The sequence below is a fragment of the Silurus meridionalis genome, chromosome 22 (genome assembly GCF_014805685.1).
Source record: "Silurus meridionalis isolate SWU-2019-XX chromosome 22, ASM1480568v1, whole genome shotgun sequence".
NCBI classification, from domain to species: Eukaryota; Metazoa; Chordata; class Actinopteri; order Siluriformes; family Siluridae; genus Silurus; species Silurus meridionalis.
In genome coordinates this window covers 3,271,635-3,296,955 of record NC_060905.1, presented here as the reverse complement: position 1 = coordinate 3,296,955, position 25,321 = coordinate 3,271,635, and the positions used below count along the sequence as shown (strand labels likewise).

Sequence of the window (25,321 nt, the reverse complement as noted above, 5' to 3'; positions counted from 1 at the left end):
TAGATAGATAGATAGATAGAGAGAGAGAGAGAGAGAGAGAGAGAGAGAGAGAGAGCGAGAGAGAGAGAGAGAGAGAGATAAAGAGAGACAAAGAGACAAACAGAGCGGCAGGAAAATAGAAAGTGAAAGATACAAGAAAAACAGAGATTGATGAACAGAAAAAGAGAGAAAGGCAGAGAGAGAGATGAGTGAGAGATGGAGAGAGTGAGAGAGAGAGAGAGAGAGAGAGAGAGAGAGAGAGAGAGAGAGAGAGATGAATCTTCTTTCAGAATTAATATAAACTGTAATGGAGATAAAGTGAACACAACAGTCAATAGCAGCTCTGCTAATAATGATGGGAAATCAGCAGACACTGGTGCAACGCTAACGCAAACAGCCAACTGCTATCTTATAGCATCGTCTGTTTACTGCTTATCACTCTTAGCCATGTTAGCCTTCACTAATTATTTTCATAATAATCAAAGTGCTGCTGCAGGTCTGATCAGGAGGTCTCACAGCCATGCCCAGGATCCTTGTGAAGCTCCTGCACTGTTAATCCAATCCTGATGGAATTCCACGATTCTCAGAATGGAAATATTTTTCTTTCTCTCCTTCAGAAAAAAAACACAAGTTATGTGCATGTCACCAATCTTCAGGTGCGAATTGGTGTGGACCTGGTGGAGTAAACACTGACTCACGAGAAGAACTCAGGAGCTGTTACGTGACCAGGACAGATGAAAACCTTCACAGATAAGTTCTTTGGGAATATCTATAGACAGGTGAGGAATTAAAGGAACAAACGCAACGTCCGGTTCCTTTCACAGTTTCTCTGCTGCATCTATATTGAGGTTTTTTTATCATCAAATATCACATTTATACATGAACATTGGGTTTCCTGGATGCCATGACATCCGTAATAGCAGGAAAGGTCTGTGATATCTGCCCTCTTCCACATACAGGAGATGTTTTTGAGAGTGTTAATTTGATTGAAATGGGAGCACAAGTTCCCTCCTAGACACTAGACGTTGTAATATCATAAGATGCAACAATTCCAACTTTTTTGACTGAGATCTTCCAGAAATTCTAGGGGATAATCAACTAAAAATTATACAAGTCCATAAACATGTCCGTCACGAAACTGACAATGATTTATAATGACTGCTGACGGATGGATATAATTTGCAAAAAAAAAAAAAACTCACTCCTAATCACAATTAAGTAGGAACCTGAAAGCTCTTACTTAGCCCTCATCAGGTCCTGGTCTTTAAGTGCTGAGCCCTGCAGGTAGATGACCCTCTGAGCCCAGAGTGGGATGTGTAGAACCCGCCGAACCTGGACGTCGATCTCCGTCGGACACAGGATCACCACGTAGTAGTCCTGCATACCAGCCGGAGATAGAGGTAAAGGAGAAAAAAGTCAAACCTGAAAATCGTCATTAACATAACGACCAACCAAATTTCAGTAACATTTTCAGTAAATGGCCATGTTTACAATAAACATCATCTACAGTGTGAAGCATGGTGGTGGAAGCATCATACTAAGCTTTACCTTATGATTGCTTCTTCTTAGAGATTCCTCATTCCTCATGTAACACATCAATCAATCAATCTATCTATCTATCTATCTATCTATCTATCTATCTATCTATCTATCTATCTATCTATCTATCTATCTATCTATCTATCTATCTATCTTATAGTGTGACATACAAAAGCTTATGAACGTGTTATGAACGCCTTTTGAACCTGTTAGAAATGCCTTATGAACATATTAGGGGCATGATATGAATGCCTTATAAACATCTTATGAATGCTTTATAAACATGTTAATAATGCCTTATGAGCATGTAATGAATGTGTTGAGTGTTTTATGAACATGTTACGAACACCTCACAAACATTTTATAAACACTTTATGAATGTGATTTGAACGTGTTATAAATGCCTTACGAACGCTTTATGCACCTGCTAGGAATATTTCCAAATGCCTAATAAACATGTTATGCATGCCTTATGAATGTATATGTCTATTCTCAGGTGACAAACACATTTCCTCCATAGCAAGTGGGACACAAACGTCTGTGTGCCACATGATCTTAACCATCGCATCACGCTCTATTGGAGGAAAACCATCTCGCAACAATAATTGGAATTCAGGCTGCATTGCTATGACAACAATCCGCTCCATTCCCGCTGTTCATTTGCACTTCAGAGGATGTATCTCTCTCTCTTATACACACACACACACACACACACACACACACACACACACACACACACACACACACACACATTACACGAAGCTCCATGAGGTGTTGCAGCAATCAAAATACAAACACAGATGCAGCACGTGTTCCCACAACAAGGTTTATTTATAGAAATCTATTTGCCCTGAGTGCTGTAATAGAGACGTGTGTGTGTGTGTGTGTGTGTGTGGTTTCTTGCTGACTGTAATGTGTTTAGACTGAAACAGATTCCCTGATTTACATTAATGCTGCTGTAATCCTCATGCCAGAGGCTGCCAGGAGCTCCAGCTGGGGATTACACCTCTCAGATCCCTAATGAGACTTTTAGATACGCATGTAAAACACACACGCACACACACACACACACACACACACACACACACACACACACACACACACACACACACACACACACACACAATTTTGTGTGTCTGTCTGTCTGTCTGCCTGCCTACCATTATGTCATTCCATCCATCCATCCATCCATCCATCCATCCATCCATCCATCCATCCATCCATCCATTTATCCATCTATCCATCCATCCATCCATCCATCTGAAAATGCTACATTAATAATGGGGAAACTGATGCTGTATCTGTAGAATGTTGTGGATTGTGCTGCTGCCATGTGATTGGTTGACTGGAAAACTGTATAAATCATTAAAGTGGCCAGTGAGGGAAAGTAGTGAACAATATAATTATAAACACATAAGAACACAAGCATGGTGCTGATCTTACTCACACAAGACGTGTTCACAAACGCACCTGCAGTCTGGGGTGCGCAAAGAACTCGTTGAGGAAATCCATGAGGAGGTCTATCTTCAGACAGCTGACACAGAGCACAACGTGTTTCTCGGTCTGTGCTCTGTAGCGGCTGTAGTTTCCACCAGACTTCTGTCTCTCCATCCACAAGAAAGCCAGCTGCTCAAACTGGGGACCAAATGGAGTGAAAGGTCAAACAGATCGTTGATTATTGACAAACCCTAAACCTATTTTCTACATTTTGAGTTTATATTCCATAAACCTAATAATCTCCACTTTGGAACATTGAATTACATTAAATTGAATTGAATGGAATTGAATTGAAACTTTGAAAGATTTAGGAACTTATGAGGAACACACTTGCTCTATAACCTCTTTATCTCTGTAAATCTGCTTTAAAACAATGTCCATTGTAAAAAAAAAAAAAAAAAGAAAAGAAAGAAAGAAAGAAAAACGCTTTACAAATAAAACTAAACTGATCTAAGCTGTTGAAACACTTCCCTGTATTTCCATATATCATATGATGTTTAACAAACGCCCAGGCAGAGGGACTGAGCTGGGAAGGATGTGCTGCAAGTTATAAAGGATGGAGATGGAAATGTGTTGACTAGTGAGAAGAGTGTGAGAAGGTTGGATGGTGTGGAGATGGTAAAGCAGGAAGTGGATAGGATTAGTAAGGAGGAAGTGAGAGCAGCTATTAAGAGGATGAAGAGTGGAAAGTCGGTAGAACCAGATGACATGGAGATGTTTAGGAGAGATGCAGTGGAGTTTTTAACTAGATTGTCTAACAGGATTTTGGAAGGTGAGAAGATGCCTGAAGAATGGAGAAGGAGTGTGCTGGTACTGATCTTTAAGAATAAGGGAGATGTGCAGACCTGCAGTAACTACAGGGGAATTAAGTTGATCAGTTACATCATGAGTTTATAAGAAAGATCAGTGGAAGCCAGGCTGAGAGAAGAGGTGACCATCTGTGAGCAACAGAATGTTGTCATGCCGAGGAAGAGCACCACAGACGCATTATTTGCTTTGAGGATGTTGATGGAGATAGAGAAGGTCAGAAGGAGTTGCATTGAGTGTTTCTGGATTTAAAACAATCTAAAATTGTAATTTTAGGCCTTAAATTCTTTGTTTGAGGTGTTAAATTTCAAACAGATCTTCATTTTTCAATGTCCATGTAACGCTCCCTCTACTGCACAAGGAATTTCTCCTGCAGGACTTTTGTTTGTAAGTTTCCATGTTGCTGAAGGTTTTTTTCTTGATAAATCCAAATATATTTCACTGTATTACGACTACAAATGAGACCAACATGCAACAGCCAATCAGCTTTCTGTTATTGAGGTGAATCTCTCTCGGATTGTACCACTGACGTAAAACGGATTTAAATTTTTTTAGCTTTGGGGAAGTGCAAGTTTAGCGATACTTGGCTTGAAATTAAATCTTCATTAAGCTCAATTGCTAACAATGTGTTTGTGTGTGTGTGTTTGCGTGTTTGTGATGTGTGATTCTTTTTAATCAGTCTTCAAAAGGTCTTGAAAGTCTTAAATTTGACTTAGCAGAAACCCTGATGACCAAATAGGTCCCACATACTCCTACACTACGCCTGGACTATGCAGGGGGCTCTGGTGATGAGCTAATAGTGATTTATTTGCCATTGTGGAAACAGAATTAATTTGGTTTCTCTGTCTGGGTAACAGAAAACAGAAAAAAACAATAAAAAAAGCGATTGAGAACATAGAATCAAATCTGTCGCTTTTCGCAGTGAGATGCTTCTAGAACTTGATGCTTCTATGAACACAGCAATTACTTACAAAATTTCAAAAGGTTCCCGATTCAAGGTTCTTGTGAGAAGAGATTGCATATGTTTATCTATAACGGCAAAAGTTTGTGGACACCTGAGCATAACGTGTTTCTCGGTCTGTGCTCTGTAGCGGCTGTAGTTTCCACCAGACTTCTGTCTCTCCATCCACAAGAAAGCCAGCTGCTCAAACTGGGGACCAAATGGAGTGAAAGGTCAAACAGATCGTTGATTATTGACAAACCCTAAACCTATTTTCTACATTTTGAGTTTATATTCCATAAACCTAATAATCTCCACTTTGGAACATTGAATTACATTAAATTGAATTGAATGGAATTGAATTGAAACTTTGAAAGATTTAGGAACTTATGAGGAACACACTTGCTCTATAACCTCTTTATCTCTGTAAATCTGCTTTAAAACAATGTCCATTGTAAAAAAAAAAAAAAAAGAAAGAAAGAAAGAAAGAAAAACGCTTTACAAATAAAACTAAACTGATCTAAGCTGTTGAAACACTTCCCTGTATTTCCATATATCATATGATGTTTAACAAACGCCCAGGCAGAGGGACTGAGCTGGGAAGGATGTGCTGCAAGTTATAAAGGATGGAGATGGAAATGTGTTGACTAGTGAGAAGAGTGTGAGAAGGTTGGATGGTGTGGAGATGGTAAAGCAGGAAGTGGATAGGATTAGTAAGGAGGAAGTGAGAGCAGCTATTAAGAGGATGAAGAGTGGAAAGTCGGTAGAACCAGATGACATGGAGATGTTTAGGAGAGATGCAGTGGAGTTTTTAACTAGATTGTCTAACAGGATTTTGGAAGGTGAGAAGATGCCTGAAGAATGGAGAAGGAGTGTGCTGGTACTGATCTTTAAGAATAAGGGAGATGTGCAGACCTGCAGTAACTACAGGGGAATTAAGTTGATCAGTTACATCATGAGTTTATAAGAAAGATCAGTGGAAGCCAGGCTGAGAGAAGAGGTGACCATCTGTGAGCAACAGAATGTTGTCATGCCGAGGAAGAGCACCACAGACGCATTATTTGCTTTGAGGATGTTGATGGAGATAGAGAAGGTCAGAAGGAGTTGCATTGAGTGTTTCTGGATTTAAAACAATCTAAAATTGTAATTTTAGGCCTTAAATTCTTTGTTTGAGGTGTTAAATTTCAAACAGATCTTCATTTTCAATGTCCATGTAACGCTCCTCTACTGCACAAGGAATTTCTCCTGCAGGACTTTTGTTTGTAAGTTTCCATGTTGCTGAAGGTTTTTCTTGATAAATCCAAATATATTTCACTGTATTACGACTACAAATGAGACCAACATGCAACAGCCAATCAGCTTTCTGTTATTGAGGTGAATCTCTCTCGGATTGTACCACTGACGTAAAACGGATTTAAATTTTTTTAGCTTTGGGGAAGTGCAAGTTTAGCGATACTTGGCTTGAAATTAAATCTTCATTAAGCTCAATTGCTAACAATGTGTTTGTGTGTGTGTGTTTGCGTGTTTGTGATGTGTGATTCTTTTTTTAATCAGTCTTCAAAAGGTCTTGAAAGTCTTAAATTTGACTTAGCAGAAACCCTGATGACCAAATAGGTCCCACATACTCCTACACTACGCCTGGACTATGCAGGGGGCTCTGGTGATGAGCTAATAGTGATTTATTTGCCATTGTGGAAACAGAATTAATTTGGTTTCTCTGTCTGGGTAACAGAAAACAGAAAAAAACAATAAAAAAAGCGATTGAGAACATAGAATCAAATCTGTCGCTTTTCGTCGCAGTGAGATGCTTCTAGAACTTGATGCTTCTATGAACACAGCAATTACTTACAAAATTTCAAAAGGTTCCCGATTCAAGGTTCTTGTGAGAAGAGATTGCATATGTTTATCTATAACGGCAAAAGTTTGTGGACACCTGAGCATAAGATTGGGATGTGAGGAGCCCTGGGGTGCAGTCAGCCTTCCAGTTCATCCTACAGGTGTTCAATAGGGTTGGAGCTCTATAGCAGATCTTCCACTCCAACCCATGGAAAGCAGATCTTCATGGAGTTTTTTTTTTGTGCAAAATAAGGGAGAAATTTCCTGCTGGCACATCTGGAGACGTCCTGTACAATTGTGTGCATCCAAGTTTGTGGTAACAGTTTGGGGAAGAACCAGATATGGCTGGAAAAGTCAGTCACTATATAGTGTATAATTATTAGTGAATTAAGTGTAATCCTGAGTTAAAGAACTAATCCCCTGCGTATGAATGACTACCATAACAGTAAAACTCACTTTGCTAATAGACGTAAGTCTCCTTTATAAGGAGAGAGTTATTTATAGTTACACACACTTTGAGAAAACACTTATTCCACACACACTTTAAGCAGAACCGTGGGGTTACGCTTCTGCTTTCACAGACCGCTTTTCATTTATCACTCTTTCACATCCATAGTAGTGAGGAAAGGCATTTCGAAATTGTATAGGAGTAAAAACATATTAGACGTTCAATTATAGCGATGGAAATGTTTTCCGGAATGAAAAAAACAATTTGACTCAACACATTTTACTTGGTTGCACTACACAAATCCTACATATTAAGCAAAATCAGTTACTGTTGGAAATAACGTGCAGTAATTTTCAATTCAAGTCAAGAGGCTTTTAGTGTCATTTCTACTATACACAATGGTACACAGTACACAGTAAAAACAAGACAATGTTCCTCCAGAACCCTGGTGCTTCAACAAAACAACATAGAACCTACAACACATAACATAAAGCTACATTAAGTGCATTGAGTGCAACCTAGTGCAAACTTTGCAAACAAAAAACAGTACAGACAGACAGTACAGATAGACAGACAAACAGTACAGACAGACAGACAACAGTACAGACAGACAGTACAGACAGACAGTCAAACAGTACAGACAGACAGACAACAGTACAGACAGACAGACAAACAGACAAACAGTACAGACAGACAGACAAACAGTACAAACAGACAGACAACAGTACAGACAGACAGACAACAGTACAGACAAACAGTACAAACAGACAGACAACAGTACAGCCAGACAGACAGACAGACAACAGTACAGACAGACAGACAAACAGTACACACAGACAGACAAACAGTACAGACAGACAGACAGACAGACAGACAGACAGACAGTACAGACAGACAGACAACAGTACAGACATACAGACAACAGTACAGACAGACAGTACAGACAGACAGTCAAACAGTACAGACAGACAGACAGTACAGAGAGTCAGACAAACAGTACAAACAGACAGACAACAGTACAGACAGACAGACAACAGTACAGACAAACAGTACAAACAGACAGACAACAGTACAGCCAGACAGACAGACAGACAACAGTACAGACAGACAGACAAACAGTACACACAGACAGACAAATAGTACAGACAGACAGACAGACAGACAGACAGACAGACAGACAAACAGTACAGACAGACAGACAAACAGTACAGACAGACAGACAGACAGACAGACAGTACAGACAGACAGACAACAGTACAGACAGAAAGACAACAGTACAGACAGACAGACAACACAAGACAACACAAAACACATAATCCAAGATAGCACTGACAGTAAACCTATTGTATACTCTGAATATACAGTACTGTGCAAAGATAACTATAAAAACTATAACTGAGAGTAAATATAAACAAACACAATGCGGTGTAGAAAAGAGAAGTAGCAGCAGTCAAGAGGTGCAAAAAACAGCATGTAAACAGTGTAATAAGTTTAAGTATAAATAATGATAAATAAATGATGGTGGAATGGATTGAGATGAGTAGTGAATGTGTTAAGTTCAGGTTGTACAGTTTGGTCACAGTTGAGTGAGTGTGTCGTTTTTTTTTGTACGTTTTTGTTAGAAAACACGTTCCAGGTGGATGTTGCCTGTCTGGGAATTTCAAATTGGATGCACTTTTGAACAGATTGCAGCACTGCTCTCTGACCATTCGATGCACTCAAAATATCATTTTGGACTTTGTGCTTTAAAAAAATGATAATGATTGACAATATTTAATGCATAAATGAATCATTTAATTTAGATTCAAAACCATCATTACATTAAACAAAAAATTCTTTCCACAACGAGATCATTAGCACTAACTTGTGCATCTCAATAACTGAGGACGAAGCGATAGCCAACAATACGATACATCAAAGATACATATAAAAAAGCTACCCGATGCGATACGATTTACCCGATTATGAATCTATTTCGATTCGATTCAATACATTGCGATTCAATGTAGTACAATGCAATGGCAAAAATATGATGTTCTGCAATTCAATATATTCAGAGAGTTCAATTTTATTTCTTTGGTTCAGACAGACAGCGAATCAGCAAAGTGCTGATTCGCCAGACTATCTTTTCCTGGAAGATGCAGCTCTGCCTCTGCCATGTAAATCTGTATTCTATGTGACTCTCAGGACACGCGTCCGTAGTGTGGTGATACGTCTTGGAAAAATCTTGTGGATTTGAAGGCAGTACATGCAAATTTGCTTACCTCAAGCTCTCTTTGCATAATTAGCATCCCAAGTATCATTTTTTCCCCTCCATATACCCCTCCTCCACCACCGCCTTCTCTCCTGCCTTTCTTACTCAGAAAAAACACAATTGCCTCAGCGTGATTCATGTTGTTCGATTTGTTTGTGGTTTGTTTACCACTTGCACTAGTGCTAAACTAGCACTTATTTTTCTATACAGACTTTTATCGGCGCCTACAACTGGATATGCGTCATCACTGTACCGCCAACATGCATCTCGTACCTACGTTTTATTAGATCCATGTCGCACAGTGTGGTTTGTAACAATATTATAGGATTGCTATAATTCACACAGGGTGCAGAAAGCATTAAATTAAGCTCAAAGCTGATGAGTGTTTGGTCAGCTTATTCTTTAAACTGTGGCCAAGACACACAAACATAACAATTGTACAAGATCGTGGCTCCTTGAACACAATCCTCAGCAAATATCTGCTCAAGAAGGACGATCTGGCAACCTCGTCAATGCAAACCTCACGAAAGGTTTGTATCCTTGAACTGCAGCCATGTTCTTATTAAAAATCAATAAAAATAACTATTAGCTAATAGATAGTACAAAAACTGAATCAAAAAGCCAACATCCCGAACACACAACAATTTCACAGGGTCTTTTCAGCATCTTGTGGCTTCATGTGCACAGCAAACATCTGCTCAACAAGAACAATCTGGCAACCTTGTCAATGCAAACCACACAAAAACTACTTGCAGAATTATAACAAGCTGTAAATGAAATCTGGTTGGACATGTGTGTAAGCTGACTAATTTTGATGTTTGAAAATTGTTAAATGTTATGTGGAAAACCACCTATTTGTTTGTTTGTTTGTTTATTTATTTATTTATTTATTTATTTATTTATTTATTTATTTATTGTTTTTAATAAAAATATGCAATCCTTGCCACAGCAATTTACTTTACTTTAATTTAATTTAATTTAATTTAATTTAATTTAATTTAATTTAATTTAATTTAATTTAATTTAATTTAATAAACTTAAATTAAATTTAATTAAATTAAATTAAAAAAATATGTGCAACTCCAAGCTTGGCAATAAAGCTCTTTCTGATTCTGATTCTAAATTGAATATGGACATCAGAAATTCAAATACAAAACAACCACACACGACCTGTGTGAGGACTGAGTCTGTCTGGAAGGAGACAGACGGTCTGATTACTGACATCACCTTATCAAAGTGCAGACAAAATCAAAATGGACAGGATGACCCCAAAACGACCTTGCGCAAATCCGCCAAATTAGAAGGGGACGAGGAAACCAAAGGGCTCAGGAAGGAACACGGCAGCGTCTGAGGAGATGACAGCTAGAGAACCTTTCAGTATTTTTTAGTCTGCATTCCATTTAAAGTGTATAGTGTGTGTGCTGAGAAATGAGAGAGACTAAAGAAAGCGCAAGCGAATATCGGATACGAGTTTTCCTGTAGCTTTCGCTAATCCATCTTCGCTAATAGAATGCTGGCAGGAATAATGAACGATCCTCCTGAACTTCGCTCCGGTTCACTCTTCGGCTCGTTCGTGACCACTTCCTCACTCGATTCTGTCAGCTTTCTAATAATGCCCTGACAACCGACACAAACACGACTTCATCTTCATAAAGCATTCGAGCAGGTGGGGGCGTGTTTTAATGTTATCGCTCGCTTTATGATCGAATAACGCAAAATACTTCCCTCACGGCGGGTCATAAAAATTATGAAGGGAAAAAAAATGGCATTTGGGATGCCACAGATTTAGATGAGGTTTTAGTCCTGCTTTTTGCAGCAGACTAGTAACTGCTGTATAACTGTTTAATGACATGAATATTTAAATCAAATCCAGTAACACACCAGATTTGCATAACCTTAATAAAGGTAAAGTCTTTTTTACTTGTTACATGTACATAACAGCACAGTGAAATTCTTTCTTCACATACTCTTTGAAGCCAGTATCAGAACGCAGGATCAGCCATGATACAGCACCCCCTGGAGCACAGAGGGTTAAGGGCCTTGTTTAAGGGCCCAAAAGTGGCAGCTTGGTGATAATGGGGCTTGAAGATTTACCATCAAGGAAAGTCAAATTTCAACCTTAAACATCGGAAACGAAATCCATCAACTCCAAATGACCAGGCTTCCTTCCCCCCTCTTAGATTATGACTATATATCAAAAGGTTCTTCGCCTCGTGCTTGCTAATCGATATGAAAATTTGCTGCGATTTTTTTATCATAATTATTGACATTATGTCATCCATGTTATGGATTAGTTCTGCTTTATAGATGATGCTATACAGTAGCCTGGATTCATTATCGTGCATTAAATCTCCACAAAATCCATATTCCCTGACTGCAGGAAGAGAGTTTTATTACTCATCTTTCTTTAAGCATGCTGTATAGGTTTTCTCCAAGCCCCATGTCTTTCCAGATTAATAGTGATGCCTTATAGATTCGTCCAGTATACAGGGAGTGCAGAATTATTAGGCAAGTTGTATTTTTGAGGATTAATTTTATTTGAGGATTTAATTTGAACAACAACCATGTTCTCAATGAACACAAAAAACTCATTAATATCAAAGCTGAATATTTTTGGAAGTAGTTTTTAGTTTTAGCTATTTTAGGGGGATATCTGTGTGTGCAGGTGACTATTACTGTGCATAATTATTAGGCAACAACAAAAACAAATTCATACCCATTTCAATTATTTATTTTTACCAGTGAAACCAATATAACATCTCAACATTCACAAATATACATTTCTGACATTCAAAACCAAACAAAACAAATCAGTGACCAATATAGCCACCTTTCTTTGCAAGGACACTCAAAAGCCTGCCATCCATGGATTCTGTCAGTGTTTTGATCTGTTCACCATCAACATTGCGTGCAGCAGCAACCACAGCCTCCCAGACACTGTTCAGAGAGGTGTACTGTTTTCCTCCTTGTAAATCGCACATTTGATGATGGACCACAGGTTCTCAATGGGGTTCAGATCAGGTGAACAAGGAGGCCATATCATTAGATTTTCTTCTTTTATACCCTTTCTTGCCAGCCACGCTGTGGAGTACTTGGACGTGTGTGATGGAGCATTGTCCTGCATGAAAATCATGTTTTCTTGAAGGATGCAGACTTCTTCCTGTACCACTGCTTGAAGAAGGTGTCTTCCAGAAACTGGCAGTAGGACTGGGAGTTCAGCTTGACTCCATCCTCAACCCGAAAAGGCCCCACAAGCTCATCTTTGATGATACCAGCCCAAACCAGTACTCCACCTCCACCTTGCTGGCGCCTGAGTCGGACTGGAGCTCTCTGCCCTTTACCAATCCAGCCACGGGCCCATCCATCTGGCCCATCAAGACTCACTCTCATTTCATCAGTCCATAAAACCTTAGAAAAATCAGTCTTGAGATATTTCTTGGCCCAGTCTTGACGCTTTCAGCTTGTGTGTCTTGTTCAGTGGTGGTCGACTTTCTGCCTTTCTTACCTTGGCCATGTCTCTGAGTATTGCACACCTTGTGCTTTTGGGCACCCAGTGATGTTGCAGCTCTGAAATATGGCCAAACTGGTGGCAAGTGGCATCTTGGCAGCTGCACGCTTGACTTTTCTCAGTTCACGGGCAGTTATTTTGCGCCTTGGTTTTTCCACACGCTTCTTGCGACCCTGTCGACTATTTTGAATGAAACGCTTGATTGTTCGATGATCACGCTCAGAAGCTTGGCTATTTTAAGACTGCTGCATCCTCTGCAATATATCTCACTATTTTTGACTTTTCTGAGCCTGTCAAGTCCTTCTTTTGACCCATTTTGCCAAAGGAAAGGAAGTTGCCTAATAATTATGCACACCTGATATAGGGTGTTGATGTCATTAGACCACACCCTTCTCATTACAGAGATGCACATCACCTAATATGCTTAATTGGTAGTAGGCTTTCCAGCCTATACAGCTTGGAGTAAGACAACATGCATAACGAGGATGATGTGGTCAAAATACTCATTTGCCTAATAATTCTGCACTCCCTGTATAATAAAGGCTGTAGATGGACATCTTTTATTGCCAGGCTGGATATCAACGAGCAGACCAGGCTTGAAGAGTGCAATCGTAGAGTGCGTTAAGGGATTCTTCCAGAAGATCTAATCTAACAGGTCCAGCAAGAACATGGCTCGGTGTTACAACTCCCAGAACTCAGGTCAGTAATGTAGAGCGGGGTGATATAAGGAACGTAGTGTAATCCCTGTGCAGTCCAAATACATTACAGGAGGGTGAAATCGTGAACTGCGGTACTGACCGGGTCCATAAGAGGGCGCCAAAATAAGTTGTCGTCATTATATTAGAATCAGAATCAGAAAGAGCTTTATTGGCACGTATGTTTGCACTTAAAGAAAATTGTTTTGGTGACAGAAGCTTCCAGTTGCACAAGGAAATAAAAAAAGAATAAAAGTATAAAGTGGTATTGCACATATGTTTATTTTATTGCATAATGTTCCGAGTGTTTATAAGTTAGATTGCCTAGGGGAAGAAACTTTCCTGGGCTGTCTCGGTGCTTGGTGCTCAGACGGCAAAAGTTCAAAAAGCATATAGCTTAGATGTGAGGGATCCAGGGTGATTTTCTGAGCACTTTTTTCACTCTGGACGTGTCCAGTTCCTGTGGTGTGGGCAGGGGAGCATCCATAATCCTTTCAGTAGTTCGAACCCTCCTCTGTAGTCTTCTGATATCCGATTGTGTAGCTGTTCCCAAACCAGACAGGTATTGAAGTACACAGGACAGACTCCATGATGGCTGAGTAGACCTGAAAAGACCTGACGCACATCATCTTTACTGATATGAAGTACAATCTTCCAAAGTTCTTTCACACCACTCCACTGCTGTGTTCGCTCTTTTGGCTTCCGGTAGCTGTATGCAGCAGATTCAAAACACTAATGCTTGCCTACAAAGATAAAAATGGACCAGCACCTTCTTACATCTGAGACCTCATCACTCCTCGCACTGAATGAACTTCCCTAGATGTCCAAACATCTTCAAACACCAAACAAAAGTTCCACCCAGTGAACCAGTGTTTATGTATTCACTGATAGAATTGCTCTGGATGAGGGCACCCACGAAACGCTGTGAATGTAAACGTATTGCAAGATATCACAACAATGTGGATATTATTTGTTGAAATCATTTGTAATTATTAAGCCTCAGAGAGAGACACCAGCCTCAGGGAGAGACACCGGCCTCAGAGAGAGACGCCAGCCTCAGAGAGAGAGACATTGGCCTCAGGGAGAGATACCGGCCCCAGGGAGAGACACTAAACAAAGACGAGCGAAAGGGTCACCAGAGAAAGACGTGCCGGTCCACGAGTGCACTCGGGCAGGCGCTAGAGAGTGTAAGCGTGCCGGTCCGCGAGTGAGACAGGCGGATGCCGGAGGAAGGCGAATCGATCCGCGAGTGTGTGAGGGAACCCCGGCGTGGGTACTGGAAAGGTAATCCAGTGAAAACAGAAGGAAAATAAAAGCTCAGCTTGGAGGTCTATTGCCAATTTGTTACATGATCTCACATACAAGAACTCATACACACATACACACACTTCTTTTCCTCCGATATGAGGGTCCACCGTCTTTTGAGTAATTGTGAGGTCCATACACACACACACACAGAGAGAACTACAGCTGATTTACAAACACTTGCACAACTTCAAACACACACACACACACACACACACACAGACACACACACACGTGAACACAGAGATTCACATGTTGTGTAAATTATAGGGACTTGTACAACTCTCTCAACATACTGTACTCTCTCTCTCTCTCTCTCTCTCTCTCTCTCTCTCTCCAGCCTATGATTAGATGTCTGTATTAAATGAACAGCAGGGTTTCAATAACAATAGCTTATTTGATCAGAACAAATTAGAGCAGGAATATTGTGGAAATTGTGTAACATTAAATCTTATGCAATTACTATCATTACGGGTTTAGACGAGCGAGTGTGTCACGCTCAAACTATTACAGTTCAAAAGGGAACCGGTGCACGTTTGACTCATTGTTCATGGCCAAGAAACACTCAAAATGTCCAGAAGGAAAAAGAAAAGAGCATGGCTGGTTGAAATCTTTCTCTCAGTCTGTCTATAATCAGTCCATCTAACAACCAATAAGAGTGTATGGTCCAGGAGTACGCTCGCGCTGTTCCACGCCGTTCTGATCAATACCCCTGGTGTTGTGATGAAGCGAAGTCCCTCTGACGAGCCCAGAAATGGATTCTCCTCCTATATGTTCTGAAGCGTTTCATTTCTTATACAACCTTTTGCCAAATTGTACCATTTATATCATTTAGAAAATGAAACATCATAATTTTTATCCAATTTGAGTTACATTCTTTTAGCTACAAGGGTATTAGTAAGGTCAAGTACTGATCTAGGTAAGGAGGCCTGGGGTGCAGTCAGTATGAAAAATTATTTCCAAAGGGTCAGAGTTCTATAGCGGGAGATCTTCCACTCCAACCCACGTAAAGCAGATCTTCATGGAGCTGGAGCTTTGTGCACAGGGTTATTGTCATGCTGGAACAGATTTGGGTCTCCCAGTTCAAGTGAAGGGAAATTTTCATGCTACAGCATCCAAAGATGTCCAATTAAATCATGTGCCTCCAACTTTGTGATAACAGTTTGGGAAGAACCACATATGACAGGAAAAATCAGGTGTCCTGATCCCTGTGTCCATACAAATTAAGTAAGAAAAATGGACAGAATAGGATTTGATAGAAATAGCAAGAGGGACTGGACTAAATAGGATAAAATTGGACTGAACTGGACTGGACTAAACGGGATTGAAATGAAGTGAAGTAGATTGGAGTAAATTGGAATGGCTTGAATTGGACTGGACTGGACTGGACTGAACTGGATTTGTTGTGACTGGATTGGACTGTACCGGAGTGGAGTGCACTGAACTGGACAGGTTTAAATTGGACTGTATTGGATTGGTTTGATGGGGATTGGACTGAACTAAACTGGATTGTTGTGGACTGTTACATTAATAGGCACATTAATATAGAGCTGTGGTTTGAAGCTGCACCACTTTCGGAGCTGCTGTTCCACATCATGCATCAACAACTTTTGACTTTACTAGCCCAGATACTTTCTCTCTCACACACACACACACACACTTTCTCTCACACACACACACACACACACACACACACACACACACACACACACACACACACACAAGCACAAGCACACAAACACACACAAAATGATTCAGAGAAGGCAGTGAGCTTTGATGTGTGTTGTGAGAACTTCCCAGCATCTCCACCCTCGTGCTGTTGTGAGTCTGCGGCTCTTCCTCTTCGCCTTTCATCCACCAAAACCCGGCTGACATTTACAACAGCTGTTTTCACAGAACCCCACTGTGTGTGTGTGTGTGTGTGTGTGTGTGTGTGTGTGTGTGTGTGTGTGGTGCATGTGTGTGTTTGTTTGTGTGTTTATTGTGCATATGAAGTGTGTATTCTTCTTTGTCACTGACCTATTAGCTTTTAAAAATGTGTGTGTGTGTGTGTGTGTGTGTGTGTGTGTGTGTGTGTGTGTGTGTGAGAGAGAGAGAGAGAGAGAGAGAGAGAGAGATTGTTGTGCATATGAAATGTATATTGTTGCCTGTCAGTGACCTATTGGCTTAAAAAATGCGTAAATGTCTGTCTGTGTGTGTGTGTGTGTGTGTGTGTGTGTGTGTGTGTGTGTGTTGTGCATATGAAGTGTGTGTTCTCTGTCAGTGACCTATTGGCTTTTATAAATGTGTATATGTCAGTGTGTGTGTGTGTGTGTGTGTGTGTGTGTGTGTGAGGAGATTAGGGAAGCTGGTAGCTAGTGTGTGTGTGTTTGTGTCAGGAGTCTCCTTCCTCGTGTGAGAGCAGATGACTCATGCACGTGTGAACAGGTGTGTTTCAGCCAGGCAAAAACTGTGCTTGACTATTACACAAACGTTTAAAAGTGTGTGTGTGTGTGTGTGTGTGTGTGCGCACGTGTATGTGTGTGCGCGTGTGTGCATAGGTGTGAAAGCCAGCAGATGCAGAGATTCTCTTGGGTTGTAAAGAGATTAAAATCAGTCCTTCAGCTGTCATCATGACCTCACGCTAGAGCTCAGACCACGACTGGCAGAACCCCGAGTGTGAACACACGGAGGAAATAAACCCCGTCTGCATCCTGCTGGAAAATAACCGTGATGACGTGGAGTCTTGTTTTTCAAGACTGATATCGTGAACTGGAATTGTAGAAACTGGATTAGTGTAAAATGGAATAATGTGAACCTGAATTTTGTAAACTGGAATAACAAACTGGAATAATGTATACTAAACTGGAAAAGTGTATACTGGAATGATGTAAACTGAAAAGGTGTAAACTAGAAAGATATAAAAGATAAATGCTGTGAAATAGAAAGTGTGTCACGCCTTTTCTCATCACTCCAATCTGAAAATCCACTCCAAAGGCTTGATGGGAAATGAGATGTTTAATGTCATGTAGTTAATTCAATGATGCCATTTGCACTGATACGTTAAAAGCATGAAGAAATTAAAGTCTGAATGAGTCAGAAAACGTTTTCTCTCTGGTGTGTTGGCACAGAGGAGGGTTGCTGAGGTGAGGGAGAGAGAAAGCATGGCAGAGGTCAAAGGTCAACGGCACACACCTGGATGGGCAGCACGATGAGCGCGACGCAGATCATGATGACCACGAGGAGCTGCGAGGGCCAGATCTGAGGCGTGACGTCCCCGAAGCCCACAGTGGAGAAGGTGACCACACAGAAATACAACGAGTCGAAGAGCGTCAGATTATTCCCTGCTCGCTCCAGGTGCTGAATCCCACAGATACTGAAAAAGAGAGAGAGAGGGAGAGAGAGAGAGAGAGAGAGAGAGAGAGAGAGAGAGAGAGAGCAGGGGAGAGAGAGAGAGTGAGGGGAAGAGGGAGAGAGGGGAGAGAGAGAGAGAGAAAAGGGAGAGGAGAGAGAAAAAGAGAAAGGTAGAGAGGGTGGTGTAAGAGAGGTAAAGAGAAGGGGAGAGAGGGGCAGAGAGAGAGAGAGAGAGAGAGAGAGAGACAGAGAGAGAGCAGGGGAGAGTGAGGGAGAAAGAGGGGGAGAGAGAGAGAGAGAGAGAGAGAGAGAGAGAGAGAGAGAGAGAGTGGGGGGGAGGGAGAGAGCGATAAAGACAAATTTCCCACCACACACTCTCACCTCTTCACTCTCTCACCCTTCCAATCTCACTCCCTCTTTTTTCTTACCCTCTCACTCTCTTAACCTCTCACATTCTTATGCCACCACTCTGGTTTGCTCCTCACTATTTCACCCTTACACTTTTACCCCATCACTTCTCACCCTCTTACTCCACCATTATTTAACCCTCACTCTCCCACTCTCTCACCTTCCATTCCCTCATCCTTTTTTCTAGTCTCTTACCAGGTGAAGATGAGGCAGAGGAGGGTGCTGATGAGAATGAGCACCTGGTTGAACATGGCTGAGTGAGTACGCTGAATGGCTCTGTGAAGGTCATTCTGAAACAGACATTGCATTTTATTAGAGGAACCTTTCAAAAAACCTGAAATGATGGTCAGTGAAATTAAGTGTAAAAAAACTCCAAGTGGCATAAAAAGTAATAATAAAAACTATTTGGGAAGAAATTGAGTTAAATGATGTAATGCATGATGTCATGACAAATGAATATAACTATCACGTTACAAGCTCGTATGATATCAGCTAATATGATGCCAACTGAAATGATAAAACTGATATGACTGGTAAGATCATGAAATAAAATATGCTAGTGTGACGTAAGCTAGTACAGCATTAACTAGCGTATTTTTAACTAGTATGATGTACGTAAGTTACTGTATTGTTTACTAGCATGACGTAAGCTATTGTGACGTTAACTAGTAAAACAAACTCATATGTATGATAAACTAGGATTACTAATACGATGCAAACTATAATGATGGTAACTTGTATGATGCAGATTAAGATAGCATTAGCTAGTGTGACATTAGCCTAATGTTAACTAGCCTGGCGTAAGTTATAATGACATAAAATTCCTTATGCACAGGGGTATCAGTCCAGATGTTTAGGCATTGCTCTTCCAACAGACCTCAACAATACATGAGGATGTTGCAATAAAACATCGACTAAATCTAGCAGCGTTTTCTTGATTTCGCACACAATTCCTTTTGTGTGCTAACTGTAATTAGCTTCACACTGTTCGGACTTCACGCCAGTTTCACTGCTGCTCCTCTCCACCATGCACACAAACACAGGAGAAGAGGATCATCAGAAGAAAAGAAGGTGTGAGGAAAAACTTTTTTTTTTTGCTTCACTTACAATCATGTTTTCCAGGGCGTGTTTAGCCAGCCAGCAGTTTAGAAAGACGGGGATGAACAGGTTTCGGACCGAAGGTAAAATCACCTGGCAGGAAATACACAAAAGGTATTATGTCCCGTCACAAAATGGATGGATTTTTGTACATTTCTGAAATATGATGTAGGCCGAAAGTATAAGGACACCCACACTTTCCATCCATATTTGTTTCTTTAAAAATGTAAGCACAAATTTGGTAACACAATTGTATATGACGTCTTTGTATTTTTCCCTTTACTTGAACTAGGAGACCCAAACCTGTTCCAGCATGACAAACTCCAACTCCATGCAGATCTGCTTCCCACGGGTTGGAGTGGAAGATCTCCAGCTATAGAGCTCCAACCGTATTGAACACCTTTGAGATGAATTTTTCATGCTGACTGCACCCCAGGTTTCCTCACCTTCTCACCTACATCAGTACTTTACTAACACACATTTCTGTGGCTGAAGAAATCTCACACAAAATCTTTATAAATTGTGGAATGGAGATGTTCAGAAAGCGCCAGCGGTGGACAGTAATGAAGTAAATTTAATTCGTTATTGTACTTAAGTTGCTTTTTGGCGTATCTGTAATTTACTGTAGGATTTCCATTTGGTGAGATTTTTACTGCAACTTCACTACATTTCAAAGTCAGATTTCTTACTACATTTTGCGAAATCACCTCACCTACATCAGTACCTGACTTTATTAACACCCTTGTGCTTTGAATGAATTTCATACAAATCTCCACAAAATCTAGTAGAACATCTTCCCAGAGGAGCGGGGGCTATTATAACTAAAAATGGACCCTCAGTGTGGAATGGGATGTTCACATTTGGGGTATTTTACGCATGCACATTACAGGGATTTTAAAGGGTTTTTTTTTCCTCAAATGCTTCGCTGTGGGATTTTTGATAAAACTTGATTATTAGATCTATCCAAATGAAAGTGGATGCCTATAATTTAAGATTTTAAAGGGGGAAAAAAAGAAGAGATTTGTCCTCTCCTGAACATCAAGCTTTACCATTGTTTTTATGAGCTGCATTATGTGGATTTTTTTTGAGGATTAGCTTTTTAGTAGATGAGACAGAAGAACACATCACTAAAGAATCGAGTGAGTGACAGTCACTAATGAATTCCCAGTGACCTACACGGTAGTTGGACTTGAAACATTGGCAGCTCTGTTTGTTCTGGGAGCATCACAACAATCTATTTATAGTAAAATAATTAGCGTAATATCCAAATACCTATAATACCACTGTAATGGTCTTAAGAGGAGGAAACTGGTGAGATCTTCACACTCATGACCTCTTAAACCAACTGATTATGAAAAGGGAGATTTATGAGAAATGTGTTAGACAACATTTTCTAAACCAGCTGAGGAAATAGTGGAGCTCATCTCTCCAGCAAAGCTGCACTAAGACTTGAAGGCACGTTGAAGCTTTTGTGATAGCTTATGGTGGCTTGACACTTTACTAACCCATTGCTACCTCTCAATGATCTACTTATACAGAGTGGTAGAATCACTCCTCAATGGCGGTGTGAACACCCGAAGTACACTGTATTGGCAAAAGTTTGTGGACACCTAACTATAAGAGTGGTATGTGCTTTCCACTGGTGGATTAAATACACACACATGTAGTTGAGGTATAGTAGAGATCCACTCTGTAAAATGTGACTCCAGTAAAAGTGTCCATTTACTGTCACTTGAGTAAAAGTACAAACGTTTTTGCCTTTAAATGTACATAAGTTTCCAAAGTACTGATTTATTATAACTTTATTGTTCCTATTATCATTTTTAGCACACAACTCTTTACTTAATCACCTCAGTTCATGTAAAAAGACTCGAATGTGACTCTCAGCACACTGATCTATTAATAGAATAATATTAATGACTCAAACACTAATGGATTTCAACTACTTCAAAAAAAGTCACACAAATTGTGGCGAGTTCGAGTCTGGAGTTTATCATAATTTATGTTTTCCTCTCTAAATGTTCTGCTTGATGTTGAACTGATGCTGAACTGTATGTTGGTGATCAGTAGATACACCAAACGCCGATCCAAACAAGTTTAAAACAGAGCAAGCGTCGATCCTGATTGGTGACTCGCTGCATTATCCTCGTAAATAAAAAGGAAGGAGTGATTTTGCAAAATGTAGTAAGAAATCTGACTTTAAAATGAAGTTGCAGTAAAAATCTCCCCAAATGGAAATACTCCAGTAAATTACAGATACGCCAAAAAGCAACTTAACTACAATAACGAATTGCATTTACGTCATTACTGTCCACCACTGGCACTTTCTGAACATCTCCATTCCACATTTTATAAAGATTTTGTGTGAGATTCCTTCAGCCACAGAAATGTGAGGAAACCTGGGGTGCAGTCAGCATTCACATTCATCCCAAAGGTGTTCATTAGGGTTGGAGCTCTATAGCAGGAGATCTTCCATTCCAACCCATGTGAAGCATATCGTCATAGAGCTGGCTTTGTGCACATGTGCATTATCATGCTGAAACAGGTTTGAATCTCTAAGTTAAAGTGAAAATTTGCAATGCTTGCCCCCGAATTTGTGCTAACAATTTGGTGAATATGGCCAAATATGGCAGGAAAAGTCCCAATAATTTTGTCCCAATCGTCCCTTTTGGCTATATAGTGTGGTAAAGAACTCACAGTGATGACGAAAGGGACGGCACTGATCATCTCCAGGATGAACGGGACACGCAACACTTGCTCCCACACGTTGCCCTGGAAACAAAAAGTGAGAGGTCAGAGTGCGTGTCTGTGTTGAATTTTTACTCAAGGGCGGAAAAAGGTGGAGCTCACAAACAAAGATGACAAATACAAAGAAAAAGTTTAAATGATGCTTGAAAAAAATTGTCCGAAGTTTTGTGTGATAAGATTAAAATGGTATACATTTAACACTGGAATTTTAAATTAATGAATTAAATCAGGGGTCTGATTTGTCTCACAAGTGGCGAATGAACTACTCGTCCTGGTCAATTTAGTGAAATATCAAACCTACTAAAGTGAATATTTATTTCCCCTTCTTACAAATCATCAATACAATCTGATCAATTCTAACCACCATCCAGCATCAGCACAATTCACTCATTTTGTGCACATAAACGACAGAAACAAAATGAGGGAAGTTTTTAGCTCAGTGTATAAATCGTTAGACTTCTGATCAGATTGTCATCAAGAGTTCAAATCCCAGCACCATCAAGCTGCCACCGTTGGGCCCTTGAGCAAAACTTTTACCCTTCAATTGCTCAGCTATATAACTGACATAAATGTAATGGCCGAGAAGTGCAAAACACATTAACAAACTCGAAAATGAAATAACAAATCCAAAATAGCTTGTGAATGGAAAACTTACCGATCATTGGACGAGACACCTGTCATTCAAAATATACAGGAAGTATAAAATCTTATAGCTTTGTTTCTTGTACATGTGTAAAGTTCTCTGTTTACTTTAAACTATATTTTATTTTGATTAGTGCACATTTAAATATAAGAAATAACAGACGTAAACATTGGCATGGAGAAACTGGAATGAATTCAAAGCTACTTCGAGGAAGGACATTGATATGCAGTGATGTTGGAGATGCTGCAGTATATCATCACATAAAGGTTTAGTTTGTACACTTTTACACAGACGTTCCAACTTTCTCCTGCCGCAGACTGTTACTTCAGACGCTTTATGGTCTGATATCCATAACTGGCTTTACCTAAAGGTTCCCCATCCAAAAGATTTCACTGTGAATTACATTATCTTTGGACTTGTAATGAACAATAACAAAGACGACTTTCTTGTTAATAAAATACTTCTGATGGGAAAATTTTATTTACACAAATTGAAATACTTGAAAGTGAAACAAACGATTTTTTTCATTTTATAATGAGTTTATTTCTTTCACAAAAACCCTTAAAAAAATGCAATGAATCTTTTGTCCTTTATAGAAAAATATAATTTACAGAATAAACCATAGCCCTGTTTATTTTTATCCTTGTTTTAATTAAATTTTATTATTATTATTATTATTATTATTATTATTATTATTATTATTATTATTATTTTTATTATAGATTTTATTTATTTAATTATTTTTCCCTCTTTTCCCTAAATATGTGTATATATTTGTATTTTCATGCACCTGTTCTGTTTATTGTAATGTAAATTGTACTTGTTATTGCCACATTGTTTGTATAAGGCTAATTGCTTAATAATACATAAATAAATAAATAAATAAATAAATAAATAAATAAATAAATAAATAAAAAGACTGTTGTACTTCCTGTATATCTTTAGTGACAGGTGTCTCGTCCAATGATCAGTAAGTTTCCATTCACAAACTATACCTCCCTTTTTCCGGTTTGTGCAACAATTCAGACAAACCGGAAAAAGCGTCCAATTACAGACATTATTTCAGAGCGTGATTCCCAAAGGGTTTCGACACAGAGTCTTATTCCTCAGGGAACTAGGGCTACATACGTTACCTACAGATGATTTGCTGAACCGAAGAAATAAACATTGAACTATTTGTACTATTTTTCCCAGCGAACCGCATTGTGTTGAAATTGGACCGCACTGCATTATAATGGGGGAATCGCATCAAATCAGTAGCTGCTTTATGTGTATCTTTAATGTATCGTATCGTTGGTTATACACTGAAATGCAAATCGCATCGGCTTTAGTTATGAAGTTATCCTTAACCTTTTCATATTTTACAGTCAGATTAAATTTGAATATACTTTTATACTTTATTTTATTTATTTTTACGTTACTTTACTCTTTTGATTTTTTATCTTTATATTGTATTTTATATTATATTTATGTGTCATACGCTGTATGAATGTGTATGTGACAAAATTTGAATTTGAAGATTCCTAATACACAAGCAAACCGGGAACAATTTACACCTACAGGCATTTTTAGGAGGTGAAAATAAAACTCACGGAAATGAGGAGGACTCTGCAGAGTAGGTGGAACTCAGGATTGAACCAGCTGTGAGGCTCCCCATTGTGAAAAAAACTGTATTAACTCAAACAAATGGAAAAAAACTGTTCTTGGTAATGACTTCGGACACGGGGCAGGGAGGGTGAGGCTGTGGCATTATTTGTGACCCACACAAGTTTGGCGTGGGCAGAAAGGATTTGTTCTTTACAGCAGAAATCAATTGAGGGTGGAGAAAGAGAGAAAGAGCAAGGGAGGGGATGAAGAGAATGTGAAGGACTTCAAAGAAGAAGTAAGAAATCAAAGGGATGGCATCATCGAGGGGTTGTGAAGAGGACTGGGGGGACATGCCTGTTCTGCTCTGCTTAGTCCCCTCCACTCACTCATCGAGCACAAGGGCTCTCAGAAAACAAAGAGCTGATTGGTACAGCTGTCTCTTTTCTCTCTCGTTCTTTTACAATTCCTTCTCCTTTGAACCCTTGTTGAAGACTGGAGAGATTTTGTGCTCACCTCGAGGTGCAAAATTAAACCTGACCTGAGACTGTGCACAGACACATGGCTTTTGTAAGATGGAGCTGCCAATCATCTGGAAATGCTGTGGGTCAGCAGAAGACTGCTTTTTTTCTTTGAGAATATAATGCAGGACACCGATTTATAACAACAGTCGTACAAACTGGTCGTCTTTTTCATAAA

The 25,321-nt window shown here is 39.6% G+C and overlaps 1 protein-coding gene across 1 annotated transcript in view; it reads right to left on the bottom strand.

Annotated features, from left to right (window-relative positions):
• The window catches only part of LOC124376452 (potassium channel subfamily T member 2), a 117,513-nt gene that overhangs the window by 49,778 nt on the left and 42,414 nt on the right, over nt 1-25,321 (bottom strand). The window contains exons 7-12 of the mRNA XM_046835548.1: nt 22,345-22,419; nt 19,657-19,740; nt 18,745-18,839; nt 17,983-18,163; nt 2,989-3,153; nt 1,220-1,356 (exon numbers count right to left, since the gene is read on the bottom strand). Of these exons, the coding sequence (XP_046691504.1) occupies nt 1,220-1,356; nt 2,989-3,153; nt 17,983-18,163; nt 18,745-18,839; nt 19,657-19,740; nt 22,345-22,419 (737 nt within the window). The remainder of the gene's footprint in view (nt 1-1,219; nt 1,357-2,988; nt 3,154-17,982; nt 18,164-18,744; nt 18,840-19,656; nt 19,741-22,344; nt 22,420-25,321) is intronic.